Source organism: Bombina bombina, chromosome 4 (genome assembly GCF_027579735.1).
Source record: "Bombina bombina isolate aBomBom1 chromosome 4, aBomBom1.pri, whole genome shotgun sequence".
Lineage (NCBI taxonomy): Eukaryota > Metazoa > Chordata > Amphibia > Anura > Bombinatoridae > Bombina > Bombina bombina.
The window spans coordinates 653,532,315-653,558,386 of record NC_069502.1 but is presented as its reverse complement, the minus strand read 5'-3'; the positions used below and the strand labels follow the sequence as shown (position 1 = coordinate 653,558,386).

Genomic DNA, 26,072 nt, shown 5'->3' with positions numbered 1-26,072 from the left:
AATCATCAGACTTTACATCCAGGAGAGTGGTCTCTCCATCCAGATGTGTTTTCTCAGATTGTTCAGATGTGAGGTCTGCCAGAGATAAATCTAATGGCCTCTCACCTAAACAAGAAACTTCCCAGATACCTGTCCAGGTCCAAGGATGTTCAGGCGGAAGCAGTGGATGCGCTAACCATTCCATGGAATTGTCATCCTGTTTACATCTTCCCGCCTCTAGTTCTTCTTCCAAGAGTGATTTCCAAAATCATTCAGGAACAATAGTTTGTGTTGCTGGTAGCTCCAGCATGGCCACTCAGGTTTTGGTATGCGGATCTTGTTCGGATGTCTAGTTGCCAACCTTGGCCACTTCCGTTAAGGCCAGACCTACTGTCTCAATGTCCATTTTTCCATCAGGATCTCAAATCATTAAATTTGAAGGTATGGAAATTGAACGCTTAGTACTAAGTCATAGGGGTTTCTCTGACTCGGTAATTAATACTATGTTACAAGCTCGTAAATCTGTTTCCAGAAAGATTTACTATCGAGTTTGGAAGACTTACATTTCATGGTGTTCTTCCCATAAATTTTCTTGGCATTCTTTTAGAATTCCTAGAATTTTACAGTTTCTTCGGGATGGTTTGGATAAAGGTTTGTCTGCAAGTTCCTTGAAGGGACAAATCTCTGCTCTTTCAGTTTTATTTCACAGAAAGATTGCTAAACTTCCTGATATTCACTGTTTTGTACAGGCTTTGGTTCGAATTAAGCCTGTCATTAAATCAATTTCTCCTCCTTGGAGTCTCAATTTGGTTTTGAAGGCTCCATTTGAGCCTATGAATTCTTTGGACATTAAACTACTTGGAAAGTGTTGTTCCTTTTGGCTATCTCTTCTGCTAGAAGAGTTTCTGAGCTATCTGCGCTTTCTTGTGAATCTCCTTTTCTGATTTTTCATCAGGATAAGGCGGTTTTGCGGACTTCTTTTCAATTTTTACCTAAGGTTGTAAATTCTAACAACGTTAGTAGAGAAATTGTTGTCCCTTCCTTGTGTCCTAATCCAAAGAGTTCTTTGGAAAGATCCTTACATTCTTTGGATGTGGTAAGAGCTTTGAAATATTATGTTGAAGCTACTAAAGATTTCAGAAAGACTTCTAGTCTATTCGTTTTATTTTCTGGTCCTAGGAAAGGACAGAAAGCTTCTGCTATTTCCTTGGCTTCTTGGTTAAAGCTTTTGATTCGTCAAGCTTATTTGGAGTCGGGTAAGATCCCGCCTCAGAGAATTACAGCTCATTCTACTAGGTCAGTCTCCACTTCGTGGGCTTTTAAGAATGAAGCTTCTGTTGATCAGATTTGCAAAGCAGCAACTTGGTCTTCTTTGCACACATTTACTAAATTCTATCGTTTTGATGTACATGCTTCTTCAGAAGCAGTTTTTGGTAGAAAAGTTCTTCAGGCAGCTGTTTCAGTTTGATTCTTCTGCTGATGTTTTAAGTTTTTCTTGTCATTAAAGAATACATTTATAATTTGGGTTGTGGATTATTTTTTCAGCGGAAAATGGCTGTATTTTATATTTCATCCCACCCTCTCTAGTGACTCCTGCATGGAGTTCCACTTCTTGGGTATTTGATATCCCATACGTCACTAGCTCATGGACTCTTGCCAATTACATGAAAGAAAACATAATTTATGTAAGGACTTACCTGATAAATTCATTTCTTTCATATTGGCAAGAGTCCATGAGGCCCACCCTTTTTATGGTGGTTATGATTTTTTTGTATAAAGCACAATTATTTCCAAATTCCTTTCTTGATGCTTTTTACTCCTTTCTTTATCACCCCACTACTTGGCTATTCGTTAAACTGAGTTGTGGGTGTGGTGGGGGGTGTATTTGTGGGCATTTTAGGGTTTGGGAAACTTTGCCCCTCCTGGTAGGTTTGTATATCCCATACGTCACTAGCTCATGGACTCTTGCCAATATGAAAGAAATGAATTTATCAGGTAAGTTCTTACATAAATTATGTTTTTTTTAGCCGGCTCTCCCCATTGATGTCTATGGGGAAATCGTGCACGAGCACATAAAACCAGCTCAAAGTAGCGCTGATATTTGTGTTCGGTATGGTGCTCAACACAACCAAATTGCCTGCTAATGCCGGGTTTTTGCAAACCTGTAATAGCAGTGCTATTAAAGGTGGGCGGTGGAAATAACTTGCAAGTTAGTACCGAGCCGCTCATAACGCAAAACTCGTAAACTGGCCGTAAATTTGTACCTGTATTGTCTATCTAGTAATTTATCACACAGGTGTAGTGGGAGGGGTCAGCGCTTTCTTTTAACCTATTGGCATGTTTTTAATGGTTTACAGACAATGATCACTTGTAGCTATGATCATATTTCCCCCTTTCATTTAATAATTAGATTTCCCAGTGTTTAACATATATCTACTTTTTCCAGTTTTCATAGAATTTCAGTGCATATACCTAGAAAATGAATAAAAAGCTCAGTAAACCAACACATTTAAAAATTCACTGCATATTAATTTACATATTACCTTATTACTTTGAGCCTTTTGAAAATAAAACAAGATTTTTAATCACTGCATTTGTATGCAGCACCTGCAGACAAAAAACAAAACAGTAATGCACAATGATTATGAAAACTAACATTTTCTCTACACACACTGATTTTATTATTTCCTTCCATAAGGCAGGGTGAGTCCACGACTTCATTCCTTACTGTTGGGAAATACAACACCTGGCCACCAGGAGGAGGCAAAGACACCTCAGCCAAAGGCTTAAATATCCCTCCCACTTCCCCTATCCCTCAGTCATTCTTTGCCTTTCGTCACTATAGGAGGTGGCAGAGAAGTGTTAGAAGATTTTGGATAGACCTGTAATGGGTATGTTCCCTTCAAGAAAGGACATGAGTTTTAAGTAATCATGTCAACCTCTCGGTGAGAGTATTGATGAAAGTTAGAGTCTAGAGATGCAGGGAAAGTTTTTCTACGAACCCATCCAGCCTAACAGCTTCTGAGCAATTAGTGTTGACGAGTTTCACTGCTTGCTGTTACACACTCAAGTCCATGTCAGAGCGTTGCGGCAAGACTGTCACACTTGAGAGGCTGTGCCTGTTTCACAGCATGGATCCTGGAGGGTAAGGCTGTTTTTTATATACACTTTTGCTATACAGGGTCACAGTGTGACTCCTTTATGCCTCAATAGGATGAAGGGTTAATATCTCCTTCAGGGAGATTATTTGAACAGCTAGGGGTTACAGTATTTATAACTGCTTTAATGTGAGAGTTTTTCGGCTCATCGACTGTGTGCTTTTGGCTTGGAACAAACAGGTTTCACTTTCGTTTTTGAGTGTTGTGCAGCTCATAATAGCTTAGCGTCTTTTTCATAGCAGGGGAAGTCCTGTCCTACGCACCACGTGACCGGGTGCAGTCTTTTCATTTTCCTACGATCCTGCTGTGGACATCACTCCTAAAGAGAGCATTTTGACTGTTAGCTGTTTGGGTCTAGGAGGTGGTGAGTGCCCCAGCCATTTTGGTAATAAAGGTGCTGTTTTTTTTTTTTTGTTTTGTGTTTTTTTTATAAAAGCTGTCTTTGTTTGTCCTTCTGTGGATATATACTTGGCTATGGAGGACTCTAAAACTACATTAGAAGGTTCTGCTCCTTCTGTACTGATGAATAATTCCTGTTTATATTGTGAGTAGGCTGTAGTTTGACCGCCTGATGAATTGTGTTCCATTTACCTAAGCACTGTTCTAAAGTCTAAGAAGGGAGACAAGCCTGCTAATACTCATAGCACTATTAGCCCCTCTGAGCCGTCTACCTCTCAGGAATCTATGTCCCGAGAAATTACTACCCTTTCTACTCTACCCGCTCCACATGCAGTTCCCCGTGGCTCAACTAATCCTCCATCTGGAGGGGGCTTTTTTTCCTACGGACTTTACCACGCAGTTGCAATCGTCGGTGTCTGCAGCCCTGAGTGCCTTACCTCCCTTTAGCAAACATAAGAGAAAGGTTAAACATAGTTCTCCTGACCTAGAGTCATCTGAATATTTGTCGGATTTAGCTATTATGTCCCAGCTATCTGAGGATGAGTTAACCTCTGAAGCTTCAGAGGGTGAACTTTTTGAGTCGGAAACTTTAGTTTTTAAACCTCCTTCAGCGGAAGAATCCTTCTTTAGATTTAAAATTGGGCATCTGCGTTTTTTATCAAAGGAGGTTCTGTTTACACTAGAGCAGTGCTTGACAAATGTGTTTAAAATTTAGGAGCCACTAAGAATATTTAGGAGCCAGGCATATTTTAGGAGCCTGACCGTTGGATTTGTATATAGATATATGGAGAATAACCCAAAAAGTTAGGAGCCAGGGGTAAAATTCTAGGAGCCAGTGGCTACCAGGCTCCTGGGTTTGTCGAGCCCTGCACTAGAGGTTACAGAGGCTAAACTACCAGAGGAACCCAAGATCCCTAAATTAGACAGGGTTTATGAAGACATTCCTGTCCCTCTGACTTTTCCTGTGCCAGTTAAAATGGCGAACATTATTAGTAATGAATGGGAAAGAATAGGAACTTTTTTCGCTGGCTAAGTGTACTACTATCCCCCTGGGGGATAGCTCTTCTTTTAGAGGGCCTATGGATAAGAAAATGGAAACCTTTCTGAGGAAGATGGGTTTTTATTTCAACCGCCGGCAGCTGTAGCTGCGGTTGCTGGAGCAGCTACCTACTGGTGCGACACTCTGTCTCAGCTCATTGAGGTGGAAACTCCCCTTGAGGATATTCAGGAGAGAATTAAGGCTCTGAGAATTGCTAACTCCTTCATCTGTGACGCGAATATGCAGATTATTCACCTAAATGCAGAGGCTTCTGGCTTTGCGGTCGTAGCCTGCCGGGCTCTCTGGTTGAAGTCTTGGTCTGCGGATAGGACTTCTAAATCCAGACTCCTTTCTCTTCCTTTCAAGGGGAAAATTTTATTTGGCCCATGTCTGGACTCCATTATTTCTATGGTTACCGGAGGGAAGTGTGTGTTTCTACCGCAGGATAAGAAGAATAGGCATAAGGGATGGCATTCGTCTCATTTTCTTTCTGACAAATCATAATGACAGCAATCCTCATCCAAGTCTGAGCAGCCCAAGAGTACTTGGAAGCTGACTCAGTCCTGGAATAAGTCCAAACAGACTAAGAAGCCCGGCGAGAACAAATCAGCATGAACGGGTGGCCCACGATCCGGGATCAGATCGTGTAGAAGGCAGACTGTCTCTTTTTTTCAGATTCTTGGTTCCAGGATGTACAAGATCCTTGGGTCCTGGAGGTTGTATCTCAGGGATATTGGATAGGATTCAAATCTCATCCACCCAGGGGCAGATTCCTACTCTCCAGACTGTCTACAAGACCAGAGAAGAGGACTGCCTTTTTATGTTGCGTATGGGATCTCTCCTCTCTAGGATTAATTGTCCTTTTACCTACAGCAGAAAGAGGTTTGGACTTAGAGTGCCTAAACAAGTTTCTGAGTGTTCCCTCTTTCAAGATGGAGACAATACAGTAAATCCTTCCTCTGGTTCAGGAAGGACAGTTTATGACCACCATAGACCTGAAGGATGCATACCTTCACGTTCCGATACACAGGGAGCATTTTCAGTTCCTGAAGTTTGCTTTTCTGGACCAGCACTTCCAGTTCATAACTCTTCCGTTTGGCCGAGCTACTGCTTCAAGGATATTTACGAAGGTTCTGGGGGCTCTTCTAAACGAGGTATTGCAGTAGCGCCTTACCTGGACGTCTAGCGGAAGAACACTCTTAATCCCTTCTCAGTCTTCTTCGATCACATGGATGGAAGATAAACTTGAAAAAGAGTTTTCTTATCCCAAGTACCAGAGTGAATTTCCTTGGGACAATAATAGAATCCATATCCATGAGAATATTTCTCACCGATCAGAGACGTTGCAAGCTAACTACTGCATGTCTTGCCCTCCAGGCCTCCTTGAGACCCTCAGTGGCTTAGTGTATGGAGGTAATTGGACTCAGGATGTCCTGCATGAAAATCATTCCCATTGCCAGAGTCCATCTTAGACGCTTACAACTATGCATGCTGAGACAATGGAACGGCGACCAGAACTTTTTCAATAGATTGTGCTGGACAACATGTTGAGAGACTCACTCTCTTGGTGGCTCTGTCCAGATCATCTGTCCCAAGGTATATGCTTCTTGAGACCGTCCTGGGAGATTGTCACTACGGAGCTGGGGAGCCATTTGGGGTGCCAGGAAGGCACAAGGACTGTGGAGTCCTCCCTTCCAATCAATATATTGAAACTCCGGGCAATCTTCAGTGCCTTGAAGGCTTGGACCATTCTGAGTTTGTCCCAATTTATCAGATTCCAATCAGAAAATATAACCTCAATTGCCTACATCAACAATCGGGGGGAATGAGAAGTCCCTTGGCGATGAGAGAAGTATCTCAGATACTAGAGTGGGCGTAGACTCACAGATGTACGCTGTCAGCGATCCACATTCCAGGTCTGGACAACTGGGAAGCAGACTTCCTCAGCAGGCAACTCTTTCACCCAGGGGAATGGTCTCTCCACCCCACCGAGTGGGGGATGCTGGAGATAGATCTCATGGCATCCCGCCTCAATACCAAGCTACCCAGGTACGGGTCGAGGGATCCTCAGGTGGAGCTGATAGCTGCCCTATCAGTACCATGGAGGTTCAGACTCCTATATTTTTCCTCCATTACCGCTTCTCCCTCGTGGTGGTTCGCATCAAGCAGGAGCGAGCATCAGTGATTCTGATTGCTCCATCGTGGCTGCGAAGGACGTGGTTTGCAGATCTGGTGGGGATGTCCTCATCTCCTCAGTGGAGGTTACCTTGTCGCAGAGATCTGCTGATACAGGGTCCCTTCGTACATCAAAATCTCGATTCTGACTGCGTGGAGATTGAAGGCTTAGTCTTAGCCAAGAGAGGGTTTTCTGAGAGTGTTATTGACACTCTGATTCAAGCTTGTCGTATCTACCATAAAGTGTGTCCTGGTGTGAAGAGCGTCGCTTTTCCTGGCATAAGGTTAAAGTTGCCAGAATTTTATCTTTTCTCCAGGATGAACTGGAGAAAGGTCTATCTGCTAGTTCCCTGAAGGGACAGATGTCGGCCCTGTTGGTGTTACTGCACAAGAGATTGGCTGAGCTTCCGGATGTGCAGTCCTTTGTTATGGCTCTGACTAGGATCAGACCTGTGTTTAGATCTGGGGCTCCGCCTTGGAGCCTCAATCTTGTTCTTAGTGTTTTGTAGCATGCTCGGTTCGAGCCTATGCATACTGTTGACATTAAATTGTTATCTTGGAATGTTCTTTTTTTAGTTGGCTATTGCCTCTGCGCACAGAGTTTCTGAGATATCTGCTTTGCAATGTAAGCCCCCTTATCTTGTTTTCCACGCTAAGGCGGTTTTGCATACTAAATTAGGGTTCCTCCCTAAGGTGGTGTCGGATTGGAACATTAATAAAGAAATTATTGTTCCTTCTTTATGTCCTAATCCTTCAGTGAAGGAACGCTTGCTTCACAATCTAGATGTGATTCCTGCCTTGAAGTTCTATCTTCAGGCTACTAAGGAATTCAGACAATATTCCTCTTTGTCATCTATACGGGAAAGCGCAAGGGGCAGAAGGCTACTACGACTTCCTTATCTTTCTGATTGAGAAGTGTCATCTGCTTAGCTTTTTGAGACAGCGGGACGATAGCCTCCTGAGAGGATAACTGCTCATTCCACTAGCGCAGTGGCTTCCTCCTGGGCTTTTAAAAATGAAGCCTCAATGGATCAGAATTTCCTTTTTACTCAATTTTTCTAAATTTTACAAGTTTGATCTGTTTGCTTCGGCTGAAGCAGCTTTCGGGAGAAACATTTTGCAGTCTGTGGTGCCCTCAGAATAGGGTTTGCCTCTTTTTTGTTCCCTCCCGTTATTCCGTTGGTGTCCCCTGGAGCTTAGGTATAGTTTTCCCAACAGTAAGGAATGAAGTTGTGGACTCTATCTGCCTTATGGAAGGAAAACATAATGTATTCTTACCAGATAAATTCCTTTCCTTTCTGGCAGGGAGAGTCCATTACCCCGCCCATAATTTATTTCATCCACGCCGGCTTCAGTCAATACAGAACCTGGCCACCAGGAGGAGGCAAATACAACCCTGCCAAAGGCTTAAATACCTCCCCCACTCCCCTCATCCCCCAGTCATTCTTTGCCTTTCGTCACAGGAGGATGGCAGAGAAGTGTCAGAAGATTCGGAGTAGTCTCTTATGGAGGGTAGTACCCTTCGGCATGGGACTGGAGTTTTAAGTAGTCTTGTCAGCCTCTCAGTGAGAGCATTGACGAATGTTAGGGTCTAGAGATGCAGGGAGAGTCTTTCTGCGAAACCATCCAGACTCGTATTAACAGCTCCTAAGCAATCAGTGTTGACCAGTTTCACTGCCTGCTTCTATCACTCAAGTCCATGTCAGGTGCGATGCTAAAAGACTGTCAAACTTGAGAGGCTGTGTGTCTGTTCCACAGCATGATTCCGTTAAGATTGTTTCATTTTATACTCATATGATAACGCAAGAAGACAGGGTCACAGGGTGACTCCTTTTATATGTATGGAATCAAAGGTTAATATCTCTGGAAGGGGATTATTGAACGGGGGGATTGACGCATAATTTGCTTTATTATGTTTTGTGCTGCAACGTGTGAGATGAGGCTCAGGCAGATGTTGGAACATTCAGGTTTCACTTTCATTTTTGGATATCTGCGCGGTCTGTTAGGTTTGGCGCGCTTATTCCAGGAGCAGGGGCGGTCCTGCATGGCACACCATGTGACTGGGTGATTACTTTCCCTTCCATTTAAGGGGAAGATTCTTTTCGGTCCAGGCCTGGACTCAATCATATCTACGGTCACTGGGGGGCAAAAGGTGCCTTTCTACCGCAGGATAAGAAGAATAAACCTAAAGTACAGGGTCCTAATTTTCATCCCTTTCGTTAGGATAAATCCCAACACCAGCAACCTTCCACTAAGCCTGAGCAGTCCAAGGGAACTTGGAAACCGCCTCAATTTTGGAATAAATCCAAGCAGAACAAGAAGCCCACCGAAACAAAGTCGTCATGAAGGGGTGGCTCCCGATCCGTTGCTGGATCGCGTTGGGGGCAGACTATCTCTTTTTGTGGAGGCTTGGGTTCTGGAGGTCATGGCAGAGGGTTACAGGATAGGTTTCAAATCTCATCCACCCAGAGGCAGATTCCTCTTATCAAACCTATCTTCAAGACCAGAAAAACGAGAAGCTTTTCTAAGGTGCGTGAGGTATCTCTCCTCCCTGGCAGTAATCGTGCCGGTACCTCTAGCCGAGAAAGGTCTAGGGTGCTACTCAAACATTTTTTTGGTCCAAAAGGAGGAGGGTACGTTTCACCCGATTCTGGATCTAAAGTGCTTAGTAGTTCCTTTCAGTCCCATAGTTCAAGATGGAGATGATAAGGTCCATTCTGCCTTTAGTTAAAGAGGGACAGTTCATGACTACAATAGGCTTACTTTTATGTGCCAATACACAAGGATCAGTTCAAGTTCTTAAGATTCAAGTTTCTGGACCAGCACTTCCAGTTTGTTGCTCTTCTATTTGGGCTAGCTACTTCCCCAAGAGTCTTTATAAAGGTTCTGGGGGCTCTGCTTGCGGAGCCCCCAGAACCAGCGGTATTGCAGTATCGCCATACTTGGACGACATTCTGGTTCAGGCTCCGTCCTGTCGGTTGGCAGAGGGCCATTCAAGAGCTCCTCTACTTCTTCTTCGATCTCATGGATGGAAGATAAACTTAGGAAAGAGTTCTCGGGTTCCCAGTACCAGGGTGGAGTTCCTGGGTACGATAATAGATTCCATATCCATGAGGCTATTTCTTACAGACCAGAGACGTTGCAAAATTACTTCAAATTGTCTTGCCCTCCAGACCCTGATCAACGCCCTCTTTGGCCCGGTGTATGGAGGTAATTGGACTTATGGTGTCCAGCATAGATGTCATTCCATTCACCAGATTCCATCTCAGACCTCTACAGCTGTGCATGCTGAAGCAGTGGAACGGCGACCACTCGGATCTGTCTTAACAGATTTCTCTGGACAACCAGTCGAGATAATCGCTCTCTTGGTGGCTCTGTTCAGATCACCTTCCTGAGGGACATCCTTCTTGAGACCATCCTGGGAGATTGTGACTACGGACGCAAGTCTATCAGGATGGGAAGCTGTTTGGGGTGCCAGAAAGACACAGGGCCTGTGGACTCGAAAGGAATCTCTCTCCTCCCAATCAACATTTTGGAACTTTGAGCGATTTTCAATGCTCTGAAGGCTTTGGCCTCTTCTGGGTTCGTCCCAGTTTATCAGATTCCAATCAGACAACATAACCTCAGTGGCTTACATCAACCATCAGGGGGGATCGAGGAGCTCCCTAGTATCTTGGATTCTGGAATGGGCGGAGGCCCACAACTGCTCGCTGTCAGCAATCCACATTCCTGGTGTGGACAACTGGGAAGCGGATTTTCTCAGCAGACAATCGTTTCATCTGGGGGAATGGTCTCTCAATCTCGAGGTGTTTGCGGAGATTTGCAACAGATGGGGGACGCAGGAGATAGATCTCATGGGGTCCTGACTCAATACTAAGCTACCCAGATACGGGTCGCGGTCCAGGGATCCTCAGGCAGAGCTGATAGATGCATTAGCAGTGCATTGAAAGGGTTCAGCCTAGTTTACATTTTTCCACCTTTGCTCTTCTCCCTCGTGTAGTGGCCCAAATACAAGCAGGAGCAAGCTTCGGCTATTCTAATTGCTCCATCGTGGCCGCAAAGGATGTGGTTCGCGGACCTGATGGGGATGTCTTCATCTCCTCCATGGAGGTTACCTTGTCGCAGGGATCTGCTGGAACAGGGTCCTTTTGTTCATCAGAATTTAGATTCTCTGAGGCTGAGTTTGAACGATTAGTCCTAGCCAAGAGAGGTTTTACTGAGAGAGTGATTGATACTCTCATTCAAGCTAGAAAGCCGGTCACCCGTCGCATCTATCATAAGGTGTGGAAGACCTACTTATTCTGGTGTGAAGAGCGTGGATTCCCCTGGCATAAGATCAAAGTGTCCAGTATTCTTTCCTTTCTCCAAGATGGTTTGAAGAAGGGACTTGCCGCTAGTTCCTTAAAGGGACAGATTTCAGCTCTATCTGTTATTGCACAAGAGGCTCGCTGAGCTTTCTGATGTACAGTCTTTTGTTCAGGCTCTGCCTAGAATCAGGCCTGTGTTTAAACCTACTGCTCCCCCTTGGAGCTTAAATCTAGTTCTTAAAGTTTTGCTGAGGGCTCCGTTTAAGCTTATGCATTCAGTTGACATTAAATTACTGTCGTAGAAGGTCCCTTTTCTACTGGCTATTGTTTCGGTACACAGCATCTCTGAGATGGCGGCCTTGCAGTGTGAGTCTCCTTACCTGGTTTTTCATGCTGATGAGGCTGTTCTTCGTACTGGGTTCGGTTTTCTCCCTAAGGTCATGTCTGATCGCAACATCAATCAGGAGATTGTGGTTCCATCCTTGTGTCCCAATCCTTCTTATTCAAAGGAATGATTACTTCATAATTTGGATGTGGTTCTGGCCTTGAAATTCTATCTTCAGGCTATGAATGAATTTAGACAGACTTCGTCCTTGTTTGTTGTCTGTTTTGGGAAGCGTAAAGGGCAGAAGCCTTCTTCCACTTCCCTATATTTTTGATTGAGGAGCATTATTCGCTTGACATATGAATCAGCGGGACATAAGCCTCCTCAGAGGTTTACGGCTCATTCAACTAGAGTTGTGTTTTCGTCTTGGGCCTTCAAGAATGAGGCCTCTATGGAGCAGATTTTTTGGGACGGCTACCTGGTCCTCCTTACATACCTTTTCAAAATTTTACAAATTTGATGTTTTTGCTTAGGCTGAAGCAGCTTTTGGGAGAAAAGTTTTACAGGTTGTGTTGCCCTCAGAATAGGGTCCGCCTCTCTTTTTACCCTCCCGTTTTCATTCAGTGTCCTCTAGAGCTTGGGTATATGTTTTTACTTTTATCCTCCAATTTACTTTGTTCTCTTGGTATTCTTAGTTGAAAGCTAAACCTAGGTAGGCTTATTTGCTAATTTCTAAGCCCTTGAAGGCTGCCTATTATCTGAATTTATTTAATAGGTGTTCACAGCTAGAGGGCATTAGTTCATGTGTGCCATATAGATAACATTGTGCTCACTCCCATTGACTTACTTATGAGAGGGCAATGATTGGCTAAAATGTAAGTCTGTCAAAATAACGGAAATAAGGGGGCAGTCTGCAGAGGCTTAGATACAAGGAAAACACAGGGGTAAAAAAAGTATATTAATATAACAATGTTGCCTGTCATAAACCAGGAAATGGTTAATAAAGGGATTTTATATCTTTTTAAACATTAAAAATTTTGGAGTAGACTGTCCCTTTTAATTTTGTATTTAACACACACACACACAAAAACGGTTCTGTATTATGTCAAGATTCACATCTTTAGACAAACTTTGGAATTGGTTCACAGAAGTGAATACTCCCTCACACTCTGATTTCACAGTTGTTTATTTGATACTGTTGAATAAAAAACGGCTATTGAAGACTACAATTTCAGTTTTAATCCACTAAAGAGAGCATTATTCAGCATGTTTTGTACTCCATTTTTTTTTTGTTTTTACTATATTTCTAAGAATTTCATAGATCTCTTATTATCCTAAACAATGGACGTCTGTTCTTTTTTTAAGAACTGTGCAACATAAGCTTTGTAGACTTTTAACATGTTTTGCTCTTATTTATACCATGTATAAATAAGTAATCATGTTGTTTATTTCTCTCTTCAGTAGTTAACCAGGGCCAGTGTTATCTTTTTTAGAAAGATAATAAAGTTATTTAGCAATACAGATAGGTAACACATGAAAGCACAGATGCAAGCAAGTTAAAGGCTTAAATATGCTTTAATATAATATTTCTAAATTGTTTCAATGTCTTCATGTCGTGCTTAGAAAGTCCCTTTTTAGATTTAATACAGTTAGTTGATATTTGTTTTAACGTATAGGAATCTGTCTATTTAATGCAGTAAATATAATTAATTTTTAAAAAGAGGTTTCTTTTCTATGCTTTTCCAACAGGAAAACGACCATCATGCTCAACTTAAAGATGGCCAGTATTCATCGTATAAAGGTCATAACTCCTTTCGTGAAAAGTATTTCAGTGGTTTAACCAAAAGAATTGCCAGGGAAGAAAAAGCTAGGAATAAAGAATCCAACTCAGAAAATTATGTTTCCACAAGAAACAGGACGTCTGACCCGCACAAATCTGATTAATATGGGACCATGACATTATAAACTGATGTTTTTAATAATTCAATGCAACTGGAAATTGTGGATTTTTTTCCCTTTATATTCCAGAATGGCTATATATGACAACAACTTTGCAACCTACAGCTCATTGACCATTTCATCGTGACAATATAATGTTTGCACTGAAGCAATAATAGTATTATGGTGGCCTTGATACCGTGTTTTCATTCGAAGCTCATTGCCTAGTTTTGTTATTATTATTGCGTTATGTAGCAGAAAGGTAAAACCAGTAATATATATATATATATATATATACATATATATATATATACAATAGCACATACAATTGTGTTAGTGTAGTCCCTGGCCAAATCTTCATTACATGAAGTTGGACTTTGCTGGATGTGAAAACTTGTCATTGTTGTATTTTGTATGTAAACGGTATCACAATTACAGGCAACCATATATTAAGTTTTTTTATCGTGATGACACACAAAAGTTGGTAACATTGTAAAAGTATGATGTTCATTAGGTGCTTAGAAATCATTTTATCCCTAGGGCTATGTAAACAAGCTCTTTTTATTTGTTTTGTTTAATGTCTATAATTGGTGTCAACAGATTATGACCAATGTCCTGTTTATACCCCATTTTGCCTAAGACAGGGTTAAGCAGTAAACATTCAGAATATGTTGACTTTTTATGGTTTACATTTTTTAATGTGCATACATTTGTGTGCTGTATTTATAATAATTTTAAAGGGAGTCCATACACTTAGGTGTCTACAAAGATCAAGCACACTAGCTGCAGAGTCTCTTGTAGAAGGAAATAGGACTCTTTGCTTTTCACTCTGCAGACCTCTGGAATGTGTTCTTAGCATTGTAAGGGTGATGAAGTGTTCCTCATTAAAGAGGTTGCTTTTATTTGTTATTGTTTGTAATTGATACACATTAAACACACACACAATCTTGCTTTTGTCTCCTTAAAACACTGTTGCATGTAAAGACCCCTTTGTGGTTAGTTATAGGTTTGAAGGACTTTGGGAGGCTATGAGGGCATATTGAGCCTGTCCACATCTGAAGCTCATCTGTGCTTTTTGATTTGTTTTTACATTCCTTAAACTCTGCTCTTTCTTAAGACCACTGACTATGTGTTATTTTTTTATTACTCAGAACTAAAAGTGTTTTGTTTTTTTTGTTCTGGTGGAGTCATAACAAATAGGTATGACTTGCCTTAGGTCGACAGTGTAATTATGTCTTTGAAATTAAAGCTTTGTTTGCATTTATTGGGTTTCTTTATTTGTATTCAAGACATTGGTTATCATTTAAGATTTAAAAAGAACACTGGCTTTATGGCACTAGAATGTAAATATCTGCAGAGCGAGTCAATGATTTCAAAAATTCATTGATATTTGATAGCTGATAAAAAGTTAAAAACAAATTTGGCTTATTGAGGAATATCACACTCTTTACAACTGGTTGTAACAACAAAAATGTAAGAAGCTTTATTGGAAATTGTTGTTCTACCAGTTGAAAGGACATTATAAACTCTATAAGAAAGAGCAGCTATTTAAAAATGTTTAAAACAAAGGTGCATGGAAATAAAAAAAAAATGAGTTTTTCAAATATTAAAGATTGACAACAGTGATTAATGCAAGTCGTACAGAAAATCATGTCGATTTACAAGGTACAAAATTATATAAACAAGCACAGTGCATAAAACTGAAATGGTGAAATAAGACTATAATACCTTGCATATATGAATATGTACTCTCACGGTAACGTGAGGATCTATATGAATGAGGCATATTATTCAGTTAACCTATGCAAAAACATATCATGCCATAGCTTAATTAATAGCAATGTTGCCATATTTATGTTGTGCTTATACAGGGAGTGCAGAATTATTAGGCAAATGAGTATTTTGACCACATCATCCTCTTTATGCATGTTGTCTTACTCCAAGCTGTATAGGCTCGAAAGCCTACTACCAATTAAGCATATTAGGTGATGTGCATCTCTGTAATGAGAAGGGGTGTGGTCTAATGAAATCAACACCCTATATCAGGTGTGCATAATTATTAGGCAACTTCCTTTCCTTTGGCAAAATGGGTCAAAAGAAGGACTTGACAGGCTCAGAAAAGTCAAAAATAGTGAGATATCTTGCAGAGGGATGCAGCACTCTTTATATTGCAAAGCTTCTGAAGCGTGATCATCGAACAATCAAGCGTTTCATTCAAAATAGTCAACAGGGTCGCAAGAAGCGTGTGGAAAAACCAAGGCGCAAAATAACTGCCCATGAACTGAGAAAAGTCAAGCGTGTAGCTGCCAAGATGCCACTTGCCACCAGTTTGGCCATATTTCAGAGCTGCAACATCACTGGAGTGCCCAAAAGCACAAGGTGTGCAATACTCAGAGACATGGCCAATGTAAGAAAGGCTGAAAGACGACCACCACTGAACAAGACACACAAGCTGAAACGTCAAGACTGGGCCAAGAAATATCTCTGATTTTTCTAAGGTTTTATGGACTGATGAAATGAGAGTGAGTCTTGATGGGCCCATGGCTGGATTGGTAAAGGGCAGAGAGCTCCAGTCCGACTCAGACGCCAGCAAGGTGGAGGTGGAGTACTGGTTTGGGCTGGTATCATCAAAGATGAGCTTGTGGGGCCTTTTCGGGTTGAGGATGGAGTCAAGCTCATCTCCCAGTCCTACTGCCAGTTTCTGGAAGACACCTTCTTCAAGCAGTGGTACAGGAAGAAGTCTGCATCCTTCAAGAAAAACATGATTTTCATGCAGGACAATGCTCCATCACACGTGTCCAAGTACTCCACAGCGTGGCTGGCAAGAAAGGGTATAAAAGAAGAAAATCTAATGACATGGCCTCCTTGTTCACCTGATCTGAACCCCATTGAGAACCTGTGGTCCATCATCAAATGTGAGATTTACAAGGAGGGAAAACAGTACACCTCTCTGAACAGTGTCTGGGAGGCTGTGGTTGCTGCTGCACGCAATGTTGATGGTGAACAGATCAAAACACTGACAGAATCCATGGATGGCAAGCTTTTGAGCGTGCTTGCAAAGAAAGGTGGCTATATTGGTCACTGATTTGTTTTTGTTTTATTTTTGAATGTCAGAAATGTATATTTGTGAATGTTGAGATGTTATATTGGTTTCACTGGTAAAAATAAATAATTGAAATGGGTATATATTTGTTTCTCCAACATAGGTGTGTCCGGTCCACGGCGTCATCCTTACTTGTGGGATATTCTCCTCCCCAACAGGAAATGGCAAAGAGCCCAGCAAAGCTGGTCACATGATCCCTCCTAGGCTCCGCCTACCCCAGTCATTCTCTTTGCCGTTGCACAGGCAACATCTCCACGGAGATGGTTAAGAGTTTTTTGGTGTTTAAATGTAGTTTTTATTCTTCAATCAAGTGTTTGTTATTTTAAAATAGTGCTGGTATGTACTATTTACTCTGAAACAGAAAAGAGATGAAGATTTCTGTTTGTAAGAGGAAGATGATTTTAGCAGACGTTACTAAAATCGATTGCTGTTTCCACACAGGACTGTTGAGATGAAGTAACTTCAGTTGGGGGAAACAGTTGGCAGACTTTTCTGCTTGAGGTATGACTGGCCACATTTCTAACAAGACTATGTAATGCCGGAAGGCTGTCATTTCCCCTTATGGGGACCGGTAAGCCATTTTCTTAGATTAAGTAAAAGAATAAAGGGCTTCATAAGGGCTTAATAAACTGGTAGACATTTTTCTGGGCTAAAACGATTACTTTGCTAAGCATAGTTTGCAGATTATAACTCTTAATAGTTATTATAATCTTGGGGATTGTTTAGAAAAACGGCAGGCACTGTATTGGACACCTTTTTCAGATGGGGGCCTTTTCTAGTTATAGGCAGAGCCTCATTTTCGCGCCACTAATGCGCAGTTGTTTTTGGAGAGCAAGGCATGCAGATGCATGTGTGAGGAGCTAAGAACCACTGAAAAAGCTTATAGAAGGCGTCATTTGGTATCGTATTCCCCTCTGGGCTTGGTTGGGTCTCAGCAAAGCAGATAGCTGGGAATGTATAGGGGTTAAATGTAAAAACGGCTCTGGTTCCGTTATTTTAAGGGTTAAAGCTTTCAAATTTGGTGTGCAATACTTTTAAGGCTTTAAGACACTGTGGTGAAATTTTGGTGAATTTTGAACAATTCCTTCATACTTTTTCACATATTCAGTAATAAAGTGTGTTCAGTTTGAAATTTAAAGTGACAGTAACGGTTTTATTATAAAACGTTTTTTGTGCTTTGTTGACAAGTTTATGCCTGTTTAACATGTCTGTACCATCAGATAAGCTATGTTCTATATGTATGAAAACCAAGGTTTCTCCCCATTTAAATTTATGTGATAATTGTGCCATAGTGTCCAAACAAAGTAGGGACAATGATGCCACAGATAATGATATTGCCCAAGATGATTCCTCAAATGAGGGGAGTAAGCATGATACTGCATCATCCCCTTCTGTGTCTACACCAGTTTTGCCCACACAAGAGGCCCCTAGTACATCTAGTGCGCCAATACTTATTACCATGCAACAATTAACGGCTGTAATGGATAATTCTATTGCAAACATTTTATCTAAAATGCCTACTTATCAGAGAAAGCGCGATTGCTCTGTTTTAAACACTGAAGAGCAAGAGGACGCTGATGATAACTGTTCTGACATACCCTCACACCAATCTGAAGGGGCCAGGAGGGAGGTTTTGTCTGAGGGAGAAATTTCAGATTCAGGAAAAATTTCTCAACAAGCTGAACCTGATGTTGTAACATCTAAATTTAAATTAGAACATCTCCGCGCACTGCTTAAGGAGGTATTATCTACTCTGGATGATTGTGACAATTTGGTAATTCCAGAGAAATTATGTAAGATGGACAAGTTCCTAGAGGTTCCGGTGCCCCCCGACGCCTTTCCTATACCCAAGCGGGTGGCGGACATAGTAAATAAGGAGTGGGAAAGGCCCGGCATACCTTTTGTTCCTCCCCCTATATTTAAGAAATTATTTCCTATAGTTGACCCCAGAAAGGACTTATGGCAGACAGTCCCCAAGGTCGAGGGGGCGGTTTCTACTCTAAACAAACGCACTACTATTCCTATAGAAGATAGTTGTGCTTTCAAAGATCCTATGGATAAAAAATTAGAGGGTTTGCTTAAAAAGATGTTTGTTCAGCAAGGTTACCTTCTACAACCAATTTCATGCATTGTTCCTGTCACTACGGCAGCGTGTTTCTGGTTCGAGGAACTAGAAAAGTCGCTCAATAAAGAATCTTCGTATGAGGAGGTTATGGACAGAGTTCAAGCACTTAAATTGGCTAACTCTTTTATTTTAGATGCCGCTTTGCAATTAGCTAGATTAGCGGCGAAAAATTCAGGGTTTGCTATCGTGGCGCGCAGAGCGCTTTGGCTAAAGTCTTGGTCAGCGGATGTGTCTTCCAAGACAAAATTGCTTAACATCCCTTTCAAGGGTAAAACACTGTTTGGACCTGATTTGAAAGAGATTATTTCAGACATCACCGGGGGAAAGGGCCACGCCCTCCCTCAGGATAGGTCTTTTAAGGCTAAAAATAAGCCTAATTTTCGTCCCTTTCGCAGAAACGGACCAGCCTCTAATTCTACATCCTCTAAGCAAGAGGGTAATACTTCACAACCCAAACCAGCCTGGAGACCGATGCAAGGCTGGAACAAGGGTAAGCAGGCCAAGAAGCCTGCCACTGCTACCAAAACAGCATGAAGGGATGGCCCCCGATCCGGGACCGGATCTGGTGGGGGGCAGACTTTCTCTCTTTGCTCAGGCTTGGGCAAGAGATGTTCTGGATCCTTGGGCACTAGAAATAGTTTCTCAAGGTTATCTCCTGGAATTCAAGGAACTACCCCCAAGGGGAAGGTTCCACAGGTCTCAATTATCTTCAAACCAAATAAAAAGACAGGCATTCTTACATTGTGTAGAAGACCTGTTAAAGATGGGAGTAATTCATCCAGTTCCAATAAGAGAACAAGGGATGGGGTTTTATTCCAACCTGTTCATAGTTCCCAAAAAAGAGGGAACATTCAGACCAATTTTAGATCTCAAGATCCTAAACAAATTTCTCAGGGTTCCATCGTTCAAAATGGAAACCATTCGAACGATCCTTCCCACCATCCAGGAAGGTCAATTTATGACCACGGTGGATTTAAAGGATGCATACCTACATATTCCTATCCACAAGGAACATCATCAGTTCCTAAGGTTCGCTTTTCTGGACAAGCATTACCAGTTTGTGGCACTTCCATTCGGATTAGCCACTGCTCCGAGAATTTTCACAAAGGTACTAGGGTCCCTTCTAGCGGTTCTAAGACCAAGGGGCATTGCAGTAGTACCTTACTTGGACGACATCCTGATTCAAGCGTCGTCTCTGTCAAAAGCAAAGGCTCATACGGACATCGTCCTAGCCTTTCTCAGATCTCACGGATGGAAAGTGAACAAAGAAAAAAGTTCTCTGTCCCCGTCAACAAGAGTTCCCTTCTTGGGAACAATAATAGATTCCTTAGAAATGAGGATTTTTCTGACAGAGGTCAGAAAATCAAAAATCCTAAGCTCTTGTCAAGTACTTCATTCTGTTCTTCGTCCTTCCATAGCGCAGTGCATGGAAGTAATAGGATTGATGGTTGCAGCAATGGACATAGTTCCTTTTGCACGAATTCATCTAAGACCATTACAACTGTGCATGCTCAGACAGTGGAATGGGGATTATACAGACTTGTCTCCGACGATTCAAGTAGATCAAAAGACCAGAGATTCACTCCGTTGGTGGCTGATCCTGGACAATCTGTCACAGGGAATGAGCTTCCGCAGACCAGAGTGGGTCATTGTCACGACCGACACCAGTCTGGTGGGCTGGGGCGCGGTCTGGGAACCCCTGAAAGCTCAGGGTCTATGGTCTCGGGAAGAATCTCTTCTCCCGATAAACATTCTGGAACTGAGAGCGATATTCAATGCTCTCAAAGCTTGGCCTCAACTAGCAAAGGCCAAATTCATAAGGTTTCAATCAGACAACATGACGACTGTTGCATATATCAACCATCAGGGGGGAACAAGGAGTTCCCTGGCGATTGAAGAAGTGACCAAAATAATTCAATGGGCGGAGGATCACTCCTGCCACTTGTCTGCAATCCACATCCCAGGAGTGGAAAATTGGGAAGCGGATTTTCTGAGTCGTCAGACATTCCATCCGGGGGAGTGGGAACTCCATCCGGAAATCTTTGCCCAAATAACTCAATTATGGGGCATTCCAGACATGGATCTGATGGCGTCTCGTCAGAACTTCAAGGTTCCTTGCTACGGGTCCAAATCCAGGGATCCCAAGGCGACTCTAGTAGATGCACTAGTAGCACCTTGGACCTTCAACCTAGCTTATGTATTCCCACCGTTTCCTCTCATTCCCAGGCTGGTAGCCAGGATCAATCAGGAGAGGGCTTCGGTGATCTTGATAGCTCCTGCGTGGCCACGCAGGACTTGGTATGCAGACCTGGTGAATATGTCATCGGCTCCACCATGGAAGCTACCTTTGAGACAGGACCTTCTTGTTCAAGGTCCATTCGAACATGCGAATCTGGTTTCCCTCCAACTGACGGCTTGGAGATTGAACGCTTGATTTTATCAAAGCGTGGGTTTTCAGATTCTGTAATAGATACTCTGATTCAGGCTAGAAAGCCTGTAACTAGAAAAATTTACCATAAAATATGGAAAAAATATATCTGTTGGTGTGAATCTAAAAGATTCCCATGGAACAAGATAAAAATTCCTAAGATTCTATCCTTTCTACAAGAAGGTTTGGAGAAAGGATTATCTGCAAGTTCTCTGAAGGGACAGATCTCTGCTTTATCTGTTTTACTTCACAAAAGGCTGGCAGCTGTGCCAGATGTTCAAGCATTTGTTCAGGCTCTGGTTAGAATCAAGCCTGTTTACAGACCTTTGACTCCTCCCTGGAGTCTAAATCTAGTTCTTTCAGTTCTTCAAGGGGTTCCGTTTGAACCCTTACATTCCGTAGATATTAAGTTATTATCTTGGAAAGTTTTGTTTTTGGTTGCAATTTCTTCTGCTAGAAGAGTTTCAGAGTTATCTGCTCTGCAGTGTTCTCCGCCCTATCTGGTGTTCCATGCAGATAAGGTGGTTTTGCGTACTAAGCCTGGTTTTCTTTCGAAAGTTGTTTCCAACAAAAATATTAACCAGGAGATAGTTGTACCTTCTTTGTGTCCGAATCCAGTTTCAAAGAAGGAACGTTTGTTACACAATTTGGACGTAGTCCGTGCTCTAAAATTCTATTTAGAGGCTACTAAAGATTTCAGACAAACATCTTCTTTGTTTGTTGTTTATTCTGGTAAAAGGAGAGGTCAAAAAGCAACTTCTACCTCTCTTTCCTTTTGGCTTAAAAGCATTATCCGATTGGCTTATGAGACTGCCGGACGGCAGCCTCCTGAAAGAATCACAGCTCACTCCACTAGGGCTGTGGCTTCCACATGGGCCTTCAAGAACGAGGCTTCTGTTGACCAGATATGTAAGGCAGCGACTTGATCTTCTCTGCACACTTTTGCCAAATTTTACAAATTTGATACTTTTGCTTCTTCGGAGGCTATTTTTGAGAGAAAGGTTTTGCAAGCTGTGGTGCCTTCCGTTTAGGTGACCTGATTTGCTCCCTCCCTTCATCCGTGTCCTAAAGCTTTGGTATTGGTTCCCACAAGTAAGGATGACGCCGTGGACCGGACACACCTATGTTGGAGAAAACAGAATTTATGCTTACCTGATAAATTACTTTCTCCAACGGTGTGTCCGGTCCACGGCCCGCCCTGGTTTTTTTTTTAATCAGGTCTGATGAATTATTTTCTCTAACTACAGTCACCACGGTATCATATGGTTTCTCCTATGCATATTTCCTCCTGTCCGTCGGTCGAATGACTGGGGTAGGCGGAGCCTAGGACGGATCATGTGACCAGCTTTGCTGGGCTCTTTGCCATTTCCTGTTGGGGAGGAGAATATCCCACAAGTAAGGATGACGCCGTGGACCGGACACACCGTTGGAGAAAGTAATTTATCAGGTAAGCATAAATTCTGTTTTTTTTGTTAAGTTGCCTAATAATTATGCACAGTAATAGTCACCTGCACACACAGATATCCCCCTAAAATAGCTATAACTAAAAACAAACTAAAAACTACTTCCAAAACTATTCAGCTTTGATATTAATGAGTTTTTTGGGTTCATTGAGAACATGGTTGTTGTTCAATAATAAAATTAATCCTCAAAAATACAACTTGCCTAATAATTCTGCACTCCCTGTATATGTAAAGTAAAGAAAGAAAAAAATAAGGCGAGGACCTGTTGCCGCACCTTCAACATATTAGGTGATGTCAAATTGGAAAAAAAAATATGATAAGATGTTTATGACCGGTAGCAGGGAATCAAGACTATCAAAATATACATAAATGTAGACACACACACACATATATATATATATATATATATATATATATATATATATATATATATATATATATATATATATATATAGGGTAAGTGAATATGAAACTAAGAAACATAGTCTAATGTACACTCTGCTAAACCTGGTGTCGCCCAGAGCCCTTGGGTCGACTCCAGACCCCAGCAAAGACAAAAAAAAATAAATAAATGCCTCACTTATTCAAATACTTGAAACCCATTACTATAGTTGTATTGCGGCTGAATATGATAATCCCTACTCACTCAGGGTCTTCCCAATGCTACCAAAATGATGACATAATTTCAATCATTACTGCAACAGGACGTGAAATGGGATTAATAGCGGTGTTTGAGGGAAACCGTGATTTAGTCTCTGGTGTCTAACAAATGCACTCAGAGAACTGTAAACTATGTAAAAGTGGGGGGTGAGAAGTGTGGAGCCAACCGGGCAAAGATTTAGAAGCTATGATATAGGTGTGCCAGACGTTCAGTAAACACTCAAATACTATCTATATAGATGTGACTTAGTGGATACAGTCTAGTTAGTCTCATCTCTCCAAAAAGATATTGGTATATTAGGTTGTTAACAAATATATACATATGCATATTTATATATATACATACATTTTACACACACATACACACACACACATACATATATATATATATACACACACACACACACGTACACAGGACAAAAGACACCGAGGTAGCACACCTTAGCAAGTGAGAGAATATAGATAGCAGACATCTGTGATATATGTAGATTGTTGGATAAATAAAGACTCAAGATAAGTAATGAGCATATGAGGAGATCAACTTAATATATCTCACAGATCAATATTGCCTATATGCTAGTGGTAGAAATTATATAATTTATGACCCTTAACCATATCTGTCAAAATGGGCATTTACTTGAGCAGTTTGTAAAAGCTATATAAGTTTGAAACCTTTGTTTCATAGATAAAAAAAAACAAACAAAGGGGTCATGTATGGGAACATTGAAGGGTTATCCAATTAAGAAAATAAAAATAAAATGCCTATTGGATTTCTAGCTTTCTATTATCATATATGAAATAACTATATATGTATAGCAGACATTTCTAACATGTATGGACAACACAATACAATTAGCGATGATGAAGCAAAAAACCAAAAGAAACAATATATTACTGTTAAGCTACAAAATTAGATGAGTCACCTTCAGGCTTAATGCATTAGGTTAATAGGAGAGTAGTTCAAAAACAACTGTGAACAATTACATCAAGATGAACAAAGCCCCAATGTGCATACAAACAGCAAACAGTGATAACAGGTATAATTCTAGAAACATTGCTTTCTAACAGCTGTATAATATTTAGTTAAGGAGAGTCCTGGTGCAGTTCCTCATTTATTGACAGTACTAGCCTGCTTCAAAATAGGTCAGAGATGGTGTATATCCCAATGATAGTCCCTCACCCTGGAGCAACTGAGTTCCAGTAGAGATCAGGCCTTTTCCATCATAGGGAAACATCTCCGAAGTATGCAGAGGTCTGTTTTTGGGAAGGGCACACTTGATAGGGCAGTGATTTCTCTTTAAAAGCAACAATTCCTGCTACATTTTGAGATGTCACAAAGATAATTTGTGCAGTAGACTCCAACCAGCCGGCTCTGTGTGAAAAAACATGTTGGATGCCACCGAACCCACCGGATGCTGTAGCGTCCTGCAACAGAGGCCCCCCAGAGTTCAACGATTTTTCTGCATTCTAAGCCACCACCTGACTCCTCAGTAGGGGACACCCACAACCAACAACCTCTCATGGCCGGAACACAGCGAGTCCAGAGACGGACCGCCTGGGATAGTCTCTCGTTCCCCCTGAGGTGCGCATGCAGATGTGACGCCATCACCATCGGTCTGTTGAAAGTTTAAGGTATCCATAATCTGTAGCGGCCGTAGTATCAGGGAGGATACTAATGAGGTAAGGTTCATCTTAATTTTCTGAAAGTGTTCGTCAATGAGCCGTTGCGCATGTTATTCCCAGGCCTCCACAGCCGACATATTAGTACTGCACCGCGAGTACAAGTGAGTTCCTTGTAGGTAGGTCCACTACTGTCCTTAGTTATGTAGAATAATAGTGGCTATGTAGACCCAGACACCTGGGGAGGGAGTATATTACGATCAACTTGTTCCTCATTCAATATAGGTTGCCAATGTGAGAGGGCCCGGTAGGTAAAATGACAGTGCTTACCACATGGCTAAGTTGAAGGGCTAAAACTTTGCTTGCATCCTCTGCATAGGGCTTCTCTCTGCCTTATATTCTTGTGTGGGTGCATATGAGATCTTAGGCATTATAATAGGAAATTGAGGCTTGTAATATTGAGATATTTTCTTTTTTATAGTCCATAAGCCTGGAGCTCTGCTCAGACACGTTTGACCTCTTTGGCGGTTGGCTCCGCCCCCCAAATTTAAACTTTTTATGATTTAGATAGTGCATGCAATTTTAAGCAACTTTCCAATTTACTGTTATCAATTTTGCTTTGTTCACTTGGTATTCTTTGTTGAAAGCTAAATATAGGTAGGCTCATATGCTAATTTATAAGCCTTTGAAGGCCGGCTCTTGTCTCAGTGCATTTTGACAGTTTTTTTTTTTACAGCAAGACAGTGCTAGTTTATGTTTGTCATATAGATAACATTGTGCTCACTCCTGTGGTGTCAGCATGGACTGGCTAAAATGCAAGTCTGTCAAAAGAACTGAGATAAGGGGGCAGTCTGCAGAGGCTTAGATACATTGTAATTACAGAGGTAAAAAGTATATTAATATAGCAGTGTTTGTTATGCAAAGCTGGGGAATGGGTAATAAAGGGATTATCTATATTTGTAAGCAATAACAATGCTGAAGTAGACTTTCCTTTTGAGGTAATATGTTCTGATGTTGAAACGATCAGGCAGCATATGTTTGCACATAATTTGTTCACTGGATATATTGCTTTAATCCTCATAAGAACTAATCCCATAGCTGCATTGGTTAAACAGTAAACTTGTAGCATAAACATAAAAAAAACAAAAAAAAATTGTTTTGATTAATAGGAGCTTTTCTTTCCAAACTGCTGAATGTAATAGAGGGCATTTTAAAATGTATAGTGAAGAAAAACGTAATGAGCTAGATTACAAGGGGTGTGCTATTTAGCTCTCCTGCTGGAGTGTAACCTGACAGGAGTTATTATTTCACATTCCTAAATTCCTCACATACAGGAATGTTATTTCTTTCATA

General features: G+C 41.5%; 1 protein-coding gene across 1 annotated transcript in view; it reads left to right on the top strand.

Annotated features, from left to right (window-relative positions):
- Positions 1-14,584, top strand: part of TRMT11 (tRNA methyltransferase 11 homolog) — a 206,884-nt gene extending 192,300 nt beyond the window's left edge. The window contains exon 13 of the mRNA XM_053710715.1: positions 13,132-14,584. Within this exon, the coding sequence (XP_053566690.1) occupies positions 13,132-13,326 (195 nt within the window). The 3' untranslated portion in view covers positions 13,327-14,584. The remainder of the gene's footprint in view (positions 1-13,131) is intronic.
- The last annotated feature ends 11,488 nt before the right edge of the window (positions 14,585-26,072 follow it).